The sequence below is a fragment of the Vidua chalybeata genome, chromosome 1 (genome assembly GCF_026979565.1).
Source record: "Vidua chalybeata isolate OUT-0048 chromosome 1, bVidCha1 merged haplotype, whole genome shotgun sequence".
Lineage (NCBI taxonomy): Eukaryota > Metazoa > Chordata > Aves > Passeriformes > Viduidae > Vidua > Vidua chalybeata.
The window spans coordinates 128,965,238-128,981,560 of record NC_071530.1 but is presented as its reverse complement, the minus strand read 5'-3'; the positions used below and the strand labels follow the sequence as shown (position 1 = coordinate 128,981,560).

General features: G+C 38.1%; 1 protein-coding gene across 3 annotated transcripts in view; it reads left to right on the top strand.

Moving 5' to 3' along the window:
* TRIQK (triple QxxK/R motif containing) overlaps positions 1–16,323 on the top strand; it is a 59,365-nt gene that overhangs the window by 11,618 nt on the left and 31,424 nt on the right. For all 3 annotated transcript variants that reach the window (XM_053958718.1, XM_053958697.1, XM_053958708.1), the window contains one exon: positions 6,587–6,667. In XM_053958718.1, the coding sequence (XP_053814693.1) occupies positions 6,607–6,667 (61 nt within the window). In that variant the 5' untranslated portion in view covers positions 6,587–6,606. The remainder of the gene's footprint in view (positions 1–6,586; positions 6,668–16,323) is intronic.

The following is a 16,323-nucleotide window of genomic DNA, read 5'->3' as shown; positions in this document are numbered from 1 at the left end:
GGTCTTTGACCTCTAGCTTTATAATTAAAGTTAGTCCCTACTTTATCAAAGAAAATGAGTGCTGAAAGGGTATGTGCCAGGGATCAAAGAGGGAGTGAAATTGCTGGGATTTAACTGAACTGCAGAAGTGTCCGCTGCTGACACGTCAGTTACTGAGACAGAGCAAATAATTGTTTCTCATTGTTGCTCTTGACTCTATGAACTTTGGACTCTTCAGGCAGAGAGCTGTGCTTCACTCTGTTTTGTGTGGTGGTGGTGACATCCTCCCTACACCTCGTGCCACAGAGGTGTCTGTACAGCGTCGCTATGTGCTCCCATGAAAACTGTATCCATCCTCGGCAGATCTGCCTCTGGGCAATGGAGTGGTCTGGGTGTCAGTTCTTCTACCCTTTTTAGCTCTGATTTTTTCCATAGTCCCATGTCCTTCCCTCTCTCCGCAGAAATGTTTAGCCAGATTCAGTTACTGTTGAAGAATGTAATTCTTCAACTGTCTGGCAAGGCAGAAATGAACCACGTGTGTGCTTTTTTCCTTCATGAACTTCTTTAAGGATATTTTCTTGACACATCAGTGCCATCATAGATTAATAAAAATGAGGGAAAAAAGTTCCTCTATGGACGTTTGGAATTTTAAATTTGTTCAGATGAAGATCTGTCTTCATATTAAATTCAATATATGTTTCACACATGCTATAGCTCTACTTTTCTCTGAAGTAAGTAGGGAATCTTGTTCTGAAGCTATAACAACCTAATCATGAAAATAAAATGTAAGGTGTATAGAATCACTACAGTTAGGAATATTCTTCTGCAAAATTTCCTATTTTTTTATAGCAAGAATAACACCAGATGCAAAATAAATCTCTTCTGTGTTAGTAGTCCTTTTATAAGTGTGTTTTGGCCTACTACATTTTCATCCTGCAGAAGCAGAGACAAACTGTACTCTTCTGGGAATGGAAGGAACCTTTTAACATTTTTAATAGCCTACTTTTGCTTAAGAAAGCAATTTTACATAAATATGAAGTCCTTTTAAAAAAAAACTTATTCAGGTTATGCCACCCTTGAAATATTCATTCTTTTCCTAGCTGTGAGTACATTTAAGGATAATCTTTTCAACTCTTCAGATGTTTGAAAACATTCCATGTTTAGCAAAATTATGTAGACTCTTCACTAGATGAGAAAATGCAAATATTTGGGTGTAAATAATCCCACCAAATTTTAGGCACTCTGGGGAGATTTAGGAAGATAACAAGAAAGCAAGATTGCCAGCAGTGATTTGGATTCCTAACCATTACATTTCTCTCTTCACCCATTGCAAAGGGGGTGGAGATGGCCTTCTGTGTGGCTTTTGTGTCTGAGTTATGTTCCTGATTTAGTGGGACTAATCTGGATTGTTGATGAAATTAGTTTTTCAGAACATATTGCCTTAGGATTTTGAAATATTCATGAGGACATGTTCAAAATTCATATGAACTACTACCTGTTTATTACTTCTGTTAAAAAAATGCAGAGCTAATTTAATGCAGTTTGTAGGTACTGTATAGCTAAAAAAACAACAGCGCAGAGGGTACTAATCGGAAGTAACAATGTGTGTTTTGTTCCTAGTCTTATATGAAGCTATGAAACAGCCTGATATATGTCTGAGTAAAAGTTGTAGTTCCTATATTGTTTGAATCTTGGGATGTAGTACAGTGTTTCTTGACCTTGTGTAGAATGTTGAAATTATTTTTAATATCTGTTCTGACTGGAGTTATGGATCCTGTGTTTTTGATTAATTTTCCTAAATTTAATTAAATTTAAATCACCTCTTCTGCTTTCAAGGTTAAATTAAGTAAAGTAGTATTGCACTCCTTTTATTAACAGAAAAATAAATAAATCCCCAGATAAAGCAGAGATAGATTCTGCAAGAAGCACCATGGGCAGGGGACTCTTTCCTTGGAAATAATAGTCCATTCTTTGAAAGAGACTTTCCAGAGGAATGGAAGACTACTGTAAGGCTTACCAAAAGAACATGAATGTATTTTGTTTGTAGAAGTTTTTCTTAAGGTGGTAATAGTAGTAAAGATTTTAAAATTCTTTTTCTTGGCTACAGTATGGTTAAATAATTAATCTACATTATTTTAGCAATTTTGGTTGCAGGTTGCTTCCACTGCTGTGTAGACAGACCTTAGTTACTGTACTTCAGGAGTACAATAACAAAAAAAAGCCAATTATTATAACCAGCAGCAACAATTTCCAGAGTACCTACATGCAGATGGTTTCCCACTTTAAATGTAGTGCTACCATTTCTTTGGGATAACTTGATGTTTCCAGATTATCTGATGTACTGCTTGAATTTTACCTGAGGTAGATAAAAGGCTATATTTGCTCTCTTGTAACTTGTAAATATTTTACTATCCATTAGTTTTTACCAGCTGTGGAGTTAACTGGGAGAAGACCAGTTATCCTTCAATGATATCAGTAAGTTTTCATACCATCTTTGAATCACGTTAAAAATGAATCTTATTTATGAGTTCAGATGATCAACCTGCATTACATCCAACAAAACAAACAAAAACAAAGTTTTGTTTAAGGTAGATATCTATTTGCAATTACAGATGAGGAAATTGTGCATATATACAGATGCCAAAGACTTGGTTCAGTAGCTTTACGCTCTGTAGTGGTTCTTTTCTGTCCTGGAGTTTTACTTGCTTTTCTCTCAGCTGACTAACTATATTTCAGCTACAAAACCAGTCATTTCATTGATTATTTCTTTCATGTTCCCACTGTTAATATTTGGGCAACCTGCTGGGAGAGTGCAGACATGCTGTCAAATATCACTGCTAAGAAAGTTGGTACACATGCAGATATGCATGTCTTTTGGGTGTGCACTGATTTACATTTTATGACTTATTATTATGAATCATTTGCATTGCACCAATAATGTACAAAGCGCAATCTGTATATACAGATCCTGTTCTTATTTTTATTAGTATTTCTAAAGTAATTAATAGTAATTTTTTATTTTATTAATGTAATTTCTTCTTTTTTTTTTTTTGAACTGGTGTAGAAAATGCTATGTATACATCAAGAACAGTGAATTGGGATTTAAATTGCAGTCAGAGCTTGAATGGACATTTAGGACTGGTTTTAATCTCACCAAATGCTATTAACAGTGGGAGGTTATAATAAGCAATTTATTATGTGTTTTAATTATTATCAGCCACTGCTTAGGAGTAAAAGAAGAGAGGAACAAAGTGTTTTTCTGAGTGTGTAGTTTTCAAAGGTGAATTAATAGAGGGGAAGCCAGAGGGGGTGAAAAAATAGTGAAGGGTACCACAAAAACAAAGATGTCTTTTAATCTTGTAGTATCTCTGAAGCAGAAATAAACAAAAATTCAATGGAGCCACACTTTGTTTTCTTAAAACCATCTTTTATAAAAGCTTGAAAGCTGAGGATGGCCCACATTGCTTTCATATTATTTGAAATTACTTTTCAAGTATTTTCAGTAGCCAGTAAAAGGAGCAGTGACAAGCTCCTTTACATGTTTTGTTAAATGGTTGTGTAGTTATTAAAACTTTAGGGACTTGAAGGCAGCTTGGGATGCATGCAGCACAGCGTGCTGCCTGTCCCTTTGGTTTGGCAAAGAAACACAGGAGAAGCCAGATCCTCCATTAGCTGATGTCAGAAGCAGCAAAAGAGTCAGAGACCTGAGTGTAAATTTCTTTTACAGTAAAGATGACCAATTATTGTAGGATGACCACTCCTATTTTAAATGGGGAGGATTAGTTTTGTAACTCACAACGGTTTCAGGCTTTTTCTTTATCAAGAAATGGTTAGAAAGTTGCATTGAAAACCACTCCTACAGCAAGGTTCATAAATAATAAATATTACCTCTTATTAATCCATATTTTAGTTTAAGTCTAGCTCATGGCAAGTTGCCCAAGAATGTGGGATTCTTTACAAGAGAAGGTGATGAGCCATAGTCCCCAAGGAATTAAATTGTGAAAACAATCTCAGTTTCCAACATGCTAATATAGATCTGTTATTCCCTTTCCACATCTATCACAACACGTTCTAAATTGTGGCTGATCTTCTATGCAGATAGCTGTCTTATTAGACACTGCTCTTTGTGTGCCAGTGTCTCCGTGGGTTTCTCAGGCGTTTGCTATGTAACCATCAAAGCAGTGGAAATGAATGACGATTACTGCATCCCTCTGAAGAACAAGAGGAGTCAAGGTTCTGCATGTGAGAGTCGGTGACGCTGAGCCACACAGGCAAACACGACTATCTCTGTGGCTTAAGTCAGGAAATAATCTTTGCCTGTGTTTTCTTCTTCTGTTCTACTGGCATTGCTAAAACTGCAAACATCTTTCACAGCTGATGTTTTGTTATAAACCATTAGTAGACTATGGAAATTGCAAAAGGCAAGTCAAAACAGTCTCTTAACAGTGGCATAAAAAAACCAAGAACTAGTTTTGCAGTGTAAAAATGTATCTGTTGCCTCCTCAATTAGCTGAAAGTTCAAATTGTACTTTTATTTTTCCCTTCTAATTATTATGATGTGAATGTTATGAAATACGATCCAGTCATGTGAAGCATAATAGAAGGGGAAAGAAACGCAACCCAGTGAATTACAGTTCACTGCAACCGTGTTTTATATAAAACAGGGAATATTCTCTGAATTCAACCAAAGCAATGTATGGAAAAATTAGAACACTATAATTGAATTTTAAGTTCAGATTAAAAATTAGTGGCACTCTTCTCTACCTTGCTATTATTCCTGAATACATTTTAAAAAAGGTTGCTGACTTTGGAGCATCCCAGTTAATTTTATGCCATATATCCCAAAAATGAAATTAAGGAGCCTGGATTTGTCACTTGAAATTAAATGCTAGTAATTTCTATAGAACAGAAAAATATAAAATAATAAACTTTGTGGTTTTAAAATGCACAAATAACTAGTGGGCATCATTCCTGCAGCTATGTTTTAAATCATGTTTGAAGCTATGGAGAAAATAATGGTGTTTGCTTTAAATTTGGGATGCTGGCAGTAGTGTTCGGCAGTGCCATGGCATGCTTTTTGGGTCGTGATTTGGCATCCCAGTGCACTTCCAGGGTTGCACTTCCCAGAAAGCGTGCCTTGGCAGTGACCAGGGACGCTTGTCTTGCTGTAGCACAGCTGGTTATGTCTAACAGAAAAGTACAACTCTTGCAGATAACTCCATGGCCATATGTGCCCAATCTGCACATGGTTTGTGGCTACCCAGGATGATTCAGCTGAAGTTTGCCCTTGGCATGGTTCTCACCAGGGCCAGTTGGGAAAAGGCAGGGGTTGGCTGCTGTGCATCTTCTGTGCTTGAACAGTAAATCTGACACTTCTTGAAAATGTCAGACCTCTCATGAGTGTGGGTGTTTATGTTGGGACTCTTGTGTTGTAGAGGCAGTCAGATGGTGGGGCTTATCAAGACTGTGGTGACCCCAGCCCACTGTCTTTAGCCCAGCAAAAATGGTTCAATCCCAGTATTTTGAGCAATAAGCATGACTGTAACAGCCACTTATTTCATAACCAGGGAAAAAGAGGTGAAATGAGCATGTTTGTAGAAGCTGCCACTTGAGTGGCAGCCCTGTGAGGGATGAATATAAAACCATAAGATTTTGCATGTTAAAAGATACATCAGGAATTTGCTAGAGCGCTGTTCAGATGATGCTCATCAGGAATTTGCTAGAGCACTGTTCAGATGATGCTTGTTCAGTTACGTGAATGCTGTGGAAGCACCAATATACCAGAAAGAACATCTTTGTATGGGTGCTTATACAGTTTCTTGTGCAACCCTAGTGTCATCTTCTTGTGAGGATGTGTGCAAGCTGACTGTGCAACACGAGAATCCCATTCAAGAGTCAGGATGGTTGTTGCTTAAATGCAATGAAGGTGATTTAAACTATCAATACCATTCTTGAGAGGTGTAAAATGCATACAGCCCCAGCTTTCAGTTTTTGTTCTTGGCTTCCTGTTCATTCACAGATATCTAGAGCCCATGGCAGGAAAATAGGAGCATGTGGGGTTGCTGTGTTTTAGGTATCTGCTTGTCTGCAGGTGGGTTTCCTGAGCAATTTCACCTGTGGATGCACACAGCCTAGTCCTGCCTCTGACTCCTGTGCGTGGTGTAAATGTATTTTCAATAATGGAAACAGTTCACAATACTACATTCATTCCCTGGTTTACTAAAGAAATAAATTATATAGGAATGTAATTGGTGGTACCAAATACTGAATTACAGTGGTACCAAATGCTGAATTACAGTGCAATCAGTTTAAATCCTTTCTTTTTTCTTTATTTTCATTCAAACGAACAAGCATTCTGTAATGTTAATAACCCATGCAATGGAGAAAAAGGTATGTTTAGAATGTATCTAATAGTCTTCAGAATAGTGATGATTTCAACTCCAGTGTCTCATTGTACTCTGGGAAGGTTTATGTCTTTGTGTATAATCATGTAAATGTTGCTTGTTACCATTTTTCTGATGTTATAAGCAATTGATTTTGTTGGTAATTTATTTAGGACTAATATTGTGGTTTTTGTTTTGGTTTGTTTTTTTTCTGATACTGACAGTGATTTTTGGATTGAAAACAATGGGTAGAAAAGATGCCTCTACATCAAGGACTCCTGTTGACCAGTACAGGAAACAAATAGGTAAGAGTTTGAAAGAAAAGTTTGTGTGTTTAAAATAAAAACAATTTTTTTTTCCCAGCAAGGCCCACTAGTGTAACAAAATGTAGCATTCCTCTTTAAAAACTTCATTTTGTATATGCTGTTGAGTAAGTCATTCATCTTTTTGAAGACAGTATTTTGAGTGACTTCAGATAAAGTATATGCTGTGTGTTTGGAAACACTAGGGAAATTCTGCAGTGAAGTGGCTTCACAATGTTTCTGAAATGTTGGAACTTTCCTGTTTGTCTCTAATTTCATGTATAGGCATTTCTAACAGGATACTTTCCTCATTCATAACAATTTTTGATACATTGAATGTTGTATAACTACATTTATTCTCACACTAATGGATATTTTAAACATGTTAATTTTTTTCCTTTGGATTTTTCTATCCTTAACTAATACTTACATAGGTAACATATACAAAGTATGTACATGCACACATGTACCTTCACATAGATACTTACATAGCAAATGCAAATTCCTCTGTCTTTGCTTAAATGCAAAGGTGAGTTATTTTTGAAATCCATATATGAGGATTCTGTCTCTGTATGTTAAATAATATAAAAGAGTCACGGTATTTTGAAAGTGTATATATAAATTGAAGTACCTTAATCTGTACTCAGTTATTTAAGTAAATGATTTTGTTTTACAGTTGTTAAGCACACACATCTGTTTAAATATGCAGAAAACAACCAGTGTCTGGGGGAAAAAAGGTTGTTTACAATGTGCATTCTCAAGGTGAAAGATCTAGGGTTATGTGAACAATCTTACCATGTCTTAATTTTTTTAGTGCTGCCTGATTATTTTAATATAACTGTTTTAGTGCAACAGTTATGACTATGTTTAGTGGTCTTCTCAACTTCTCATCAAGTTTTAAGTAAGGGATTATTTTGTATTTTATTTTATTTAGATAGGTATGGAGAGGTGTATGTTTTGAGCAGTTTGTGTGGCTGATTTCCTAGGCTCATTCTATAAGAAACATGTCTGAAAACTTGTGAGTGCCTTTTTGGATGAGAAGCAGATACAATAGAAAAATGTTTTAAAATATGAACTATCTGCTTTTGGGTTTTTTTAGGTTTTGTGTAGAAAACCGTGCAAGGAAACTGTTGTCCAGTAGAAGATGACACTACAAATATTTCACCCAAGTGTGTTTGGTGAGAAATGGGAGCCCTACAGCTTGTTTTTGAGACAACTCATCCTATGTAACTGGGTACCTGCATAGAGGATGATTGTATCAACTTTTTGGCATTTTCTCCACCTGTTTTTCATCATGGTCACTTGTTTTTCAACCACCACCTTTAGGGTTGCTTTTTTTGGATTTTTGTGAACACGTTCAGGTGACCATGGTTGGAGATGTTTCTTGAAATCCGCTACACGGTGAAAGTGTGGTGGTCAGCAGGATCCCTGGAGAGACCAGGGCAGGTGTAAAGCTTTATTTAATTAGGATGCTCAAATAATTACCTCCCTGTCTTTAACAGCTTGTGCTGTTTCTTGCACATGACTACTGTGTGGCACAGTTGGACTTCTCAAAGCTGTGAGATGCTTGGACTGATAGCTGTGCCTTGGGCAGGGGAGAGGACCCTGTGCTATAGCAAGGTGCTAGGAGTATTGGTACTGGGATCCAGCACTCAGAGGTGCTGTTACGTTGCTGACTTGGCAGTTTTGGCCTGGTGTGTTGTCTGGACAATTTGGCACCTTCGCTGTTAAACACTGCAGCAACATCCTCCATTAGGTACTACAAAATATGAGTCGGGGAGCGGGGGGTCATAGTCAACTCAATTTCTTTGGATGCAACACATTGCTCTTAACGTGGTGAAAGCAAGTTTTAAAAATCATGTAGGGAAGAATCTCATGCTGGCAGGCAAATAAACTACATAATTAGGAGGTGTTTCTGTGATTGTAATACTCCTTAGAGGACAGAGAGCACAAATAGACTCTGCTCTGCCTTTTGCTCTGATAATGGTTGTTTCAGCTCCTACTCTGGTCATTCACTGATACTGCTATAGAGTTTGCCAATGGAAATCAGTTCTCTAAATTTAATGAATGTAAAAGGGGGAGTTTGAAAATGTGGATATGATTTTAAACTTAAGTTTTGCAGGTGTTTTTGAGTTTTATGTGTAACCATTTTGGGCTATCTTTAGGCCTGGTAGCTGAGCTTGGAATGAGCCTTCTAGTCTCATTATACCAGAGGACAAATAGGTGTATTATTGACAAATATAATCCAGTATTGCCCTAATGAATATAAAAGTGGTGTTGCTTTTTGTTTGTTTGGTCAGGTTTTTTTTGTCATTATTTCTTGATTTTTTTTGATCTTTTATAGTTTTGCATAACTGGTAATAATTCATCCATTTGTCACAGGATGGTTAAGGTTGACAGGGACCAGTGGAGGTCATCTCATCCATCTGCCTTGCTCAAGCAGGGCCACCTAGAGCTGGTTGCCCAGAACAGTGTTCAGATGGTTTTTAGATATCTCCAAGGATAGGAACTCCCCAACCTCTCTTCCTGTGTTTGACTATCCTTAATGTATTAGGTTTTCTTCTTATGTGTTTCTGTGTGTTCCCATTGCTAGTCCTGTGACAGGGCACCACTGAGAAGAGCCTGGCTCTGTCTTCTTTGCACCCTCCCTTCAAGTATTTCTATACACTGATGAAGTCTTTTTGAACGTACTCTTTTTCTTCTAGGTAAGTACTCTCAGATCTCTCAGTCTTTCCTCATAGGAGAGATGCTCTAGATTCTTCATTTTAACTCCTCTTGATTCTTCTTTGCCTGATTTCATTCACATACTTACTAGAAATTACACAGAAAGAATTTTGTTTTGAAAGAAGTCATTCTTTAAGGCTTAGATTTGACAGCTTAGGTACTTTTGCAGGGATGTTTTAGTGTGAAGCTGTTCTGATCCCTCAGAACACAGAGCACCCTAATGCCCCAGGCTCATTTGTTTTGGATATGGACATTTGGTCACCCTTTCTAAGGTAGATTATATCTAGAAACAGTAAGCAAAGTGAGGCTGCACAGGGCCTGTCTTTAAAAAAATTAATTCATCAAATGCATTTAAAGCTCAAAATCCATGCTCGGAGTGATTACTGGCCTTCTTTTCCAGGCATTTGGTATCTATGGATTGTTGAAAACATTATGATAGATGCTGGCTGAACAGCTATCTCCTGCTGACTAATGGTGTGATGTTATTTTTTAGCTTACAACTTAATGTTTTCTAGCCTTGCTGGATAGAAGGTAACCAGATTGAAACATTTTTCATACCTTTTTTTTGATGGAAAATGGCAGCCTTCAAGGAACAACATGTCACAAAGTCATATCAACTTCCAATGTAATTTTCAGTTAGATGTTTCGTGGAGTAATTTGAAATAGAAGCAGATTTTTAATTTAATTTTGTTCCAAGCTTTCTGTTTTGTTCTGAGTTTCCATACGGCGTGCCACATGTTTGCCCTGTGCCATGGTTCAAGTTCATGTTGATTACTTCAGTTCAGCCGTTTGCCTTTTTCTCTTCTCCATGAGAACAGGTTCACTCATGTCTTGTTTGCCTCTGTGCCGCTAGCAGTTGCTGTTTGCTTCAGCAGCATTTTCAGAGGATTCCCCCAGCACAGAGATTGATACTGTTCTTCCCTGTCAGCTGGCTTTCAGCCATCTCTCCTGCCACCAGCCAAAATTTGTCTGTAGTGCCACTTAAGCAGAGTGCTCCAGTATCTGACAGTGGCAGTGCCTTCTCAGTGGGGAGCAGAGGTAGTCTTTTAGTTATCAGACCAAACTGGTAACAGCTTCATGAAGCTTAGCCCCAAGTGGACAGGGGACAACCACAGCAACCTTTTCAAACTGGCTTTAACTGTGCCTGGAGGAGGGAGGATGGCACTAAGGGATGTCTCCCTGTTCAAATCTCCATAAGCAGCCAAGGCTGTAGAAGAAACCATGAGGAAAAGTAATTTTAACACTTCTTGCTCATCTCTCACTCACATACCCAAATATACCTGTAGTGCAGCAGCAAACAGGGAAGCTCTTCTGCAGAGCATTTCCTTCTCCCTGCTGCTGTTTGTGCTGCTGTGCTTAATTTGCTGGAATCCGAGGAAAGGTGTGAGGCAGTATGCATCCTTCTGCATTTATGCAGCTTTCCTCGACAAATGCTGTGAAAATAGCAACAGGTTTTGTACCATATTTGCTTTGTTTACTGTTATGTGTGCTTTAAGTTCCCAGAACAATTCCACATGTATATTTTCCATCCTTCTTCATCTGGTGTGTTGCTTGCTCGGCATGGAAGCTGCAGGATTTGTGGGTAGTGTTCATGACTTGTGTGATTGTGGGATCCTAAGCAGGCATACTGAGAGGATTATAGCATAACTAAAACCTGGTCTACAAATCAGGAATAGACATACTTTTGGCTCCCATTACTATTGTGTTGCTGTAGCATAATTTTTCATGATGAGAGGTTGTTTGCCAATCACTCAACCTTCAATTTGTAGACTGAAAGGTCTGCCTATTGTCTGCTTTATATCTTCTGACTTGCCAACTTGATCTTTTAGGAGCTGGAGCTTATATAGGCATAGCCTGGGGGTTCTTTGGAACAAATAAGGCTCCTCACATCCCCTGGAAAGGAATAAAAGTTATGAATGAAAATACGTTCTCTTTTTGTTTTGGAAAGCACACTTTGGTAGAGTGTGCGCAGTGACTTGGTGATGGAGGTGGTGCTTGTTGTGTGGAGCAATTGGATAGGGAAGGGGACTAGGTAGGAGTCCTGAATCCTGCTGTGGCAGCACAGGAGTAGAGAGAACAGTGCCCACCTGAACTAACAGATAAAATTTTGTGGGTAAAGCTGGGCCTTTGTAGGTATGTAGCTACACAGTTTGTGGTATTTGGGAGCGGGGCTGCAGCGAGCTTTATCCCTAACGGGCTACAGCTGTGAAAAGCAGGTGAACAGCATTGAAAGCAATGAGCCATGGAGTGCCCAGGTGCACTGACCAACCACCAAAGGGAACAGAGAGCACACAGGTGCAATGCATGTAAGGTGAAGAGTATAAAAGGCTGGGCTAAAGAACAAGAAGGGCAGGTGCTTGAAGCCTTCTGAAGTGATCTGATGTTACTTTGTATTCGTGGATGCTTAAAGCCTTCTGAAATTGCATGGTGATACTGTGTGTATCGTGGCCATCTCAACTGTGACAGAATGCTGTAACATATGTCCCTGGTGTGGAGACTGGTGACTTGTCCAGAAGAAAGGTGCCCCATCCTAGGGCTGAGGCAGTGATGTCACTGTAGCCCTGAGATGGAGAAGAGCTTGGGGACTAATGGCAGCACGAACATCTCTGGGGTTCCCACCTCTGGCTAGCAGCTGTAGCATGGACCTGTTGCCTTCTTGTCTCCAGAGAGAAGCCCTTGTGTCAGATTGCCATTTCTACCTGCCCTACTGCTAAAGAGTTCTCTTTACTCTTACCACCTCAACTCTTCGGTTTTCTGTTACTGTTCACCTTCTCTGTGCTTCTGTGGACTTAGTGTGCCTCTATCTTCCTTGTCCCAGGTAGTGCTATTGCGTACTCAAAAAAACCTGGCCACTATCAGCCTTCCTTTCAGTTTAAAAAGAAGGAAAATGTTACATTTGATACTTTTATTTGAAATATGTTGCATACTTTGACATGAAATGTGGTTGTTTTGCATCAGGAAATGCTTATTATCAGAATGAAAATTTTAGATATAATTTCTGAAATAACAGCAACAGCAAAAAATGTTTGCACTGCATTTGTAGTGAAAATTTCAAAATTTCCCCATTTTTCACAAAACAGCAATTCTTCTATCTCATGTCTGTTAAGAAAAGGCATGGAACCAGAAGGCAACATCTACATCATTGAGATTGCTCTCCTCTGCCATAAGCAAAGATGTAGCAGGACAGATGTCAAGGGAATAAAAATTCTCCAGTCTGTTTTTTAACTAGTCATATTTTTTCACTATTTTAATGTCAGTCACCTATTAACTGTGGGAAAGGAAAGGAGGGGAAAAGTACAGAAAAAAATACTGACTACTCAGAAAGTCTCCTACTGTTTGTTTATATTGGAAAAAAAAACCAAAAATAGCAGTCCTGGTGTACCTTTTTTTTTGCATATGGAACATTACGTTTGCTGTCTTGAATTTTTCTAATAAAAATCTATTACTAAGCACATAAAAAAAGAGAAGTAGGAATAAAAGCATTCCTTTTGCTATTATGTGTGACTGTTGGCAAGTTTTGGAATCTGAGTTTCGTACTTCACAGTGATAGGCCACTGATACATGTGTAGTTCCTTTTTTTTGGGAGGAGGTTTTATGAAGAATGAATTTGGTGTCACAAAAAAAATGAACTACTTCCTTTGGTCAGTTAGTGCGGTTTTGATTTTAATTTTATGCCAATGGAATCACTTTCTGGAAACTAAAGCAGGAGCAGCTGAGGAAAACACTGCTGTGAAGCAAAGCCTAGTCTGGCTATACTAATTTAATCCACATTTTGTGATGATTGGGATGTTTTTAAATATGTTCTGTGAAGACTGATGATGAATTTTAAGCACATACAGCTTGTGATCACATATTTTGTAAGTCCAAAGCTGCAGAGCTATGTTTTATTGCCTTGGCTGAGAACATAGAAGGTGATGGTAGATCTGGATATGTACTTACATATGTGAGAATATTATTTAGTTTTCATTTGCTGGGCAGACATAGACTCAGTCTAAGCAAGAGTGGAAGGGGTGGCTGCAGATCCAGAGGACTGTGAGAATGTGTTCACACACCTTGAAGAGAAGCTAAGGAGAAGGGTTGTGTCTACCATCCCTTCTCCACAGCAAAAGTTTCTTTGAGCTTGTTTGATTATACTAATTTTCCTGTATGTTCATACTACACTTGTTTAGTACTCTTGTACAAATGGAGGCTCATAGTCTGCTCTTATTTTAATCTCATCAACAACACCGCTATTTCACTCAGTGGAGTTGCTATAAATTGATATAGCATATCTCATTTACATATAGGTGTAAATGAGAGTGAAATTTGACATGTTTCCAGTTGCTGAACTGGTTTTTAGCATGGTGTTATTTCAAGCCCTTGCAATTCCTGTGAGGTATGTGGTGTCTACAGGGCTGTTGCAATGTTTGTACTTACTCTCACTTTCATTCAGTTCTTCAATGAATTCATTTTTGTAGTCAAAGTCAACCAAGAAAAAACTCTTATAAACCTTTACAAAATACATCATATTTTCACTATAGACACATATAAGCATGTATATATTACATTCAGAGGCAGAGCAGTTTAACATTTTTAGAAGTTCTTTCACCAGGCTTTGAAAATCTTAGCTCATGTGTGAAAGCTGGACTTCAAAGTACTCTCATATCAGCATGAACATGTAAATCTAATTTTAGGCACCCATTTCTAAAAAATCTCAGACATAATTTTTCAGTATGTAGAGTGTTCATATATACACATTCTTATGTGTGATGCATGTGCTTATATTTGTAGGTGCTATTGCATAAATATAAATGAAAGGAGAGTTGGGTAGTGAACTACAAATTGTATTTCCTCTCATTTCATTATAACAAAGCAGTGGAACAGGCATGAGAATGAAATGCTCAGCGCAGATGCATCTCAAGCACATCTCAGGATGTATATATCTATATATCTATCTATATATCCTATATATCTATCGAGCACATCTCAGGATGTGCTTGATAGATATATAGGGTGAACATAATTCATAGTTGTAACTGCATTTCTTTAGCTGCACTGCTATGAGAAGTAGCTCTGGGTTTTTTGGGTGCAGTTAAGTTTTGTCCAGCCATTGTTCTACCATGGAAAGTGGTGGTCTCTGCTGCTTCTCCCCTGTCTGGGCTAGCAGGAATGAAGGCAGCAGAGAGTCTGACAAGCATTGCAGGGACAGTGTTCTAAGAAGAAAGACATGAGAGTCACCTTGGATCAAGTCAAGAGATTTAACTGAAGGGAATTTTGTATTTCATGCTTCAGGATGTGACCATGTGCATTACATAGTTCATCAGGTATTGCACCTATTTATGGCCTTGAAAGAATGTGTTAGATGTCCATGTTCAGGGAAGGCATGACCACAGGATAGACATGTAGCTTTTGTAATGAATTGAATGTAATGAATCCCATTAGTGATTGCTATCATGCAGTCCATTAATTGCGTGTTGTCATGGATTCCTGTAAGGGGATTGTATTAAAAATATTCTTCTTTTCAGTGGAAGCTTTTGCTTGTATTATATGCCTTATTTTGGAAGAAAATTAGGAACTGGCTACATTGTGCGTTTCAAGGTCTTGAACTCTTTATGGGATTGTCTTCTCAGCTCTACATATTGCTTGCAGGCTTAAAGTGTTGGATAAGAACTTACAGGGCAGCAGGAGAATGGTCTTGGGAAGCTCAAACTGCTAGAATGAAAATAAGAAAAGGCATTTGCTTGATTTGAATTACAGTTACAGAAATCTCAAAAATCATGTGACTAGCTTTTATTTGGTGGTAAAGGCTGATTAAAATAAGCACATTGAAAATATTCAGAGTTATTTTGAGGTATTTCATTTGTGTTGTAGTTGAATCAGTACAGAAAAGCACTGTGAAATGAACGAAGAGCTCTATAAAAAGCGGAATGTGGGAAAACAAATAATTTGCCCTGATTGAGCACTCTGGTTTCACTTAATAAATTTACAGATAATATAAGGCAAGTCACTAATCTGTTGCTTAATTTTTGAAATACTTTACTTGAAATCTGGTCCTTGTCATTATCTCAATTACATAGATACCCTATTCACTGTGGGACCAGCTGAGGGAATTTTGCTCAGCTAAGCTACTGATACTGGTCTAGAATAACTCATAGAGTAAACAATAGTATTTTCAAGAATTTTGACTGCCTGTTAGATAGGCAATGTGGAAAAGCCTGACCTTTTGTTTCTTTATTTTCTGTGAATATCTTATAATTATCAGCATATTTGCTTTGGTTCTGTAAGATTTGTACCAAAACTGATATCCTCTGATGCAATATTTGATTTTACATTAAGTAACAATAATTTTAGAATACATGGGGAGTTTTTTGTTAGAAATAATTCCTTGTGATATTTTAACCGAATACCTGTGGGCCATTCATAAGCATTGGTGTTTGGATGATCTAGGGTGTGATAGGTAAGAGGATGTGACACAGATTGTCAGTAAATCACTTGCTCTGGTTCAGCCTAGGTGATAGTCATGGGAAGATGGTAACTGCCTGGCAGATGTTGGGTGGCATTTATGATGCGATGTTTGTGCATTCAGTTCCTAGTGGAGAAGTGTTGAAAAACATCATTATTTGTTGGCAGTCAAAACAGAGAGGAGCTGGATAATGAACTAGCATATGGAGTGAAACAGTGTCTCAGCATTAGACATAGTCCCTTCAGCTCAAGGTTACAGAATTCTGGTAAGAGCTCGGCCCAGATTTACTGAAGCTGTTTTGAGTAAGTCTGAGCTCACACTGTGCATTAAACCCTTCAGCTCTGGGCCTCTTGAGCACAGTCCTTGAGCTGACCTGTCTCTCATCAGCACTAATTAACCTGGCCATGATGCTATGTACTGTGGCAATGCATCTTCTGCTTGCACCTTACCAGTTCACATCACCGGCAGAATGAGTCTGCAGCTGTCAGTTTAG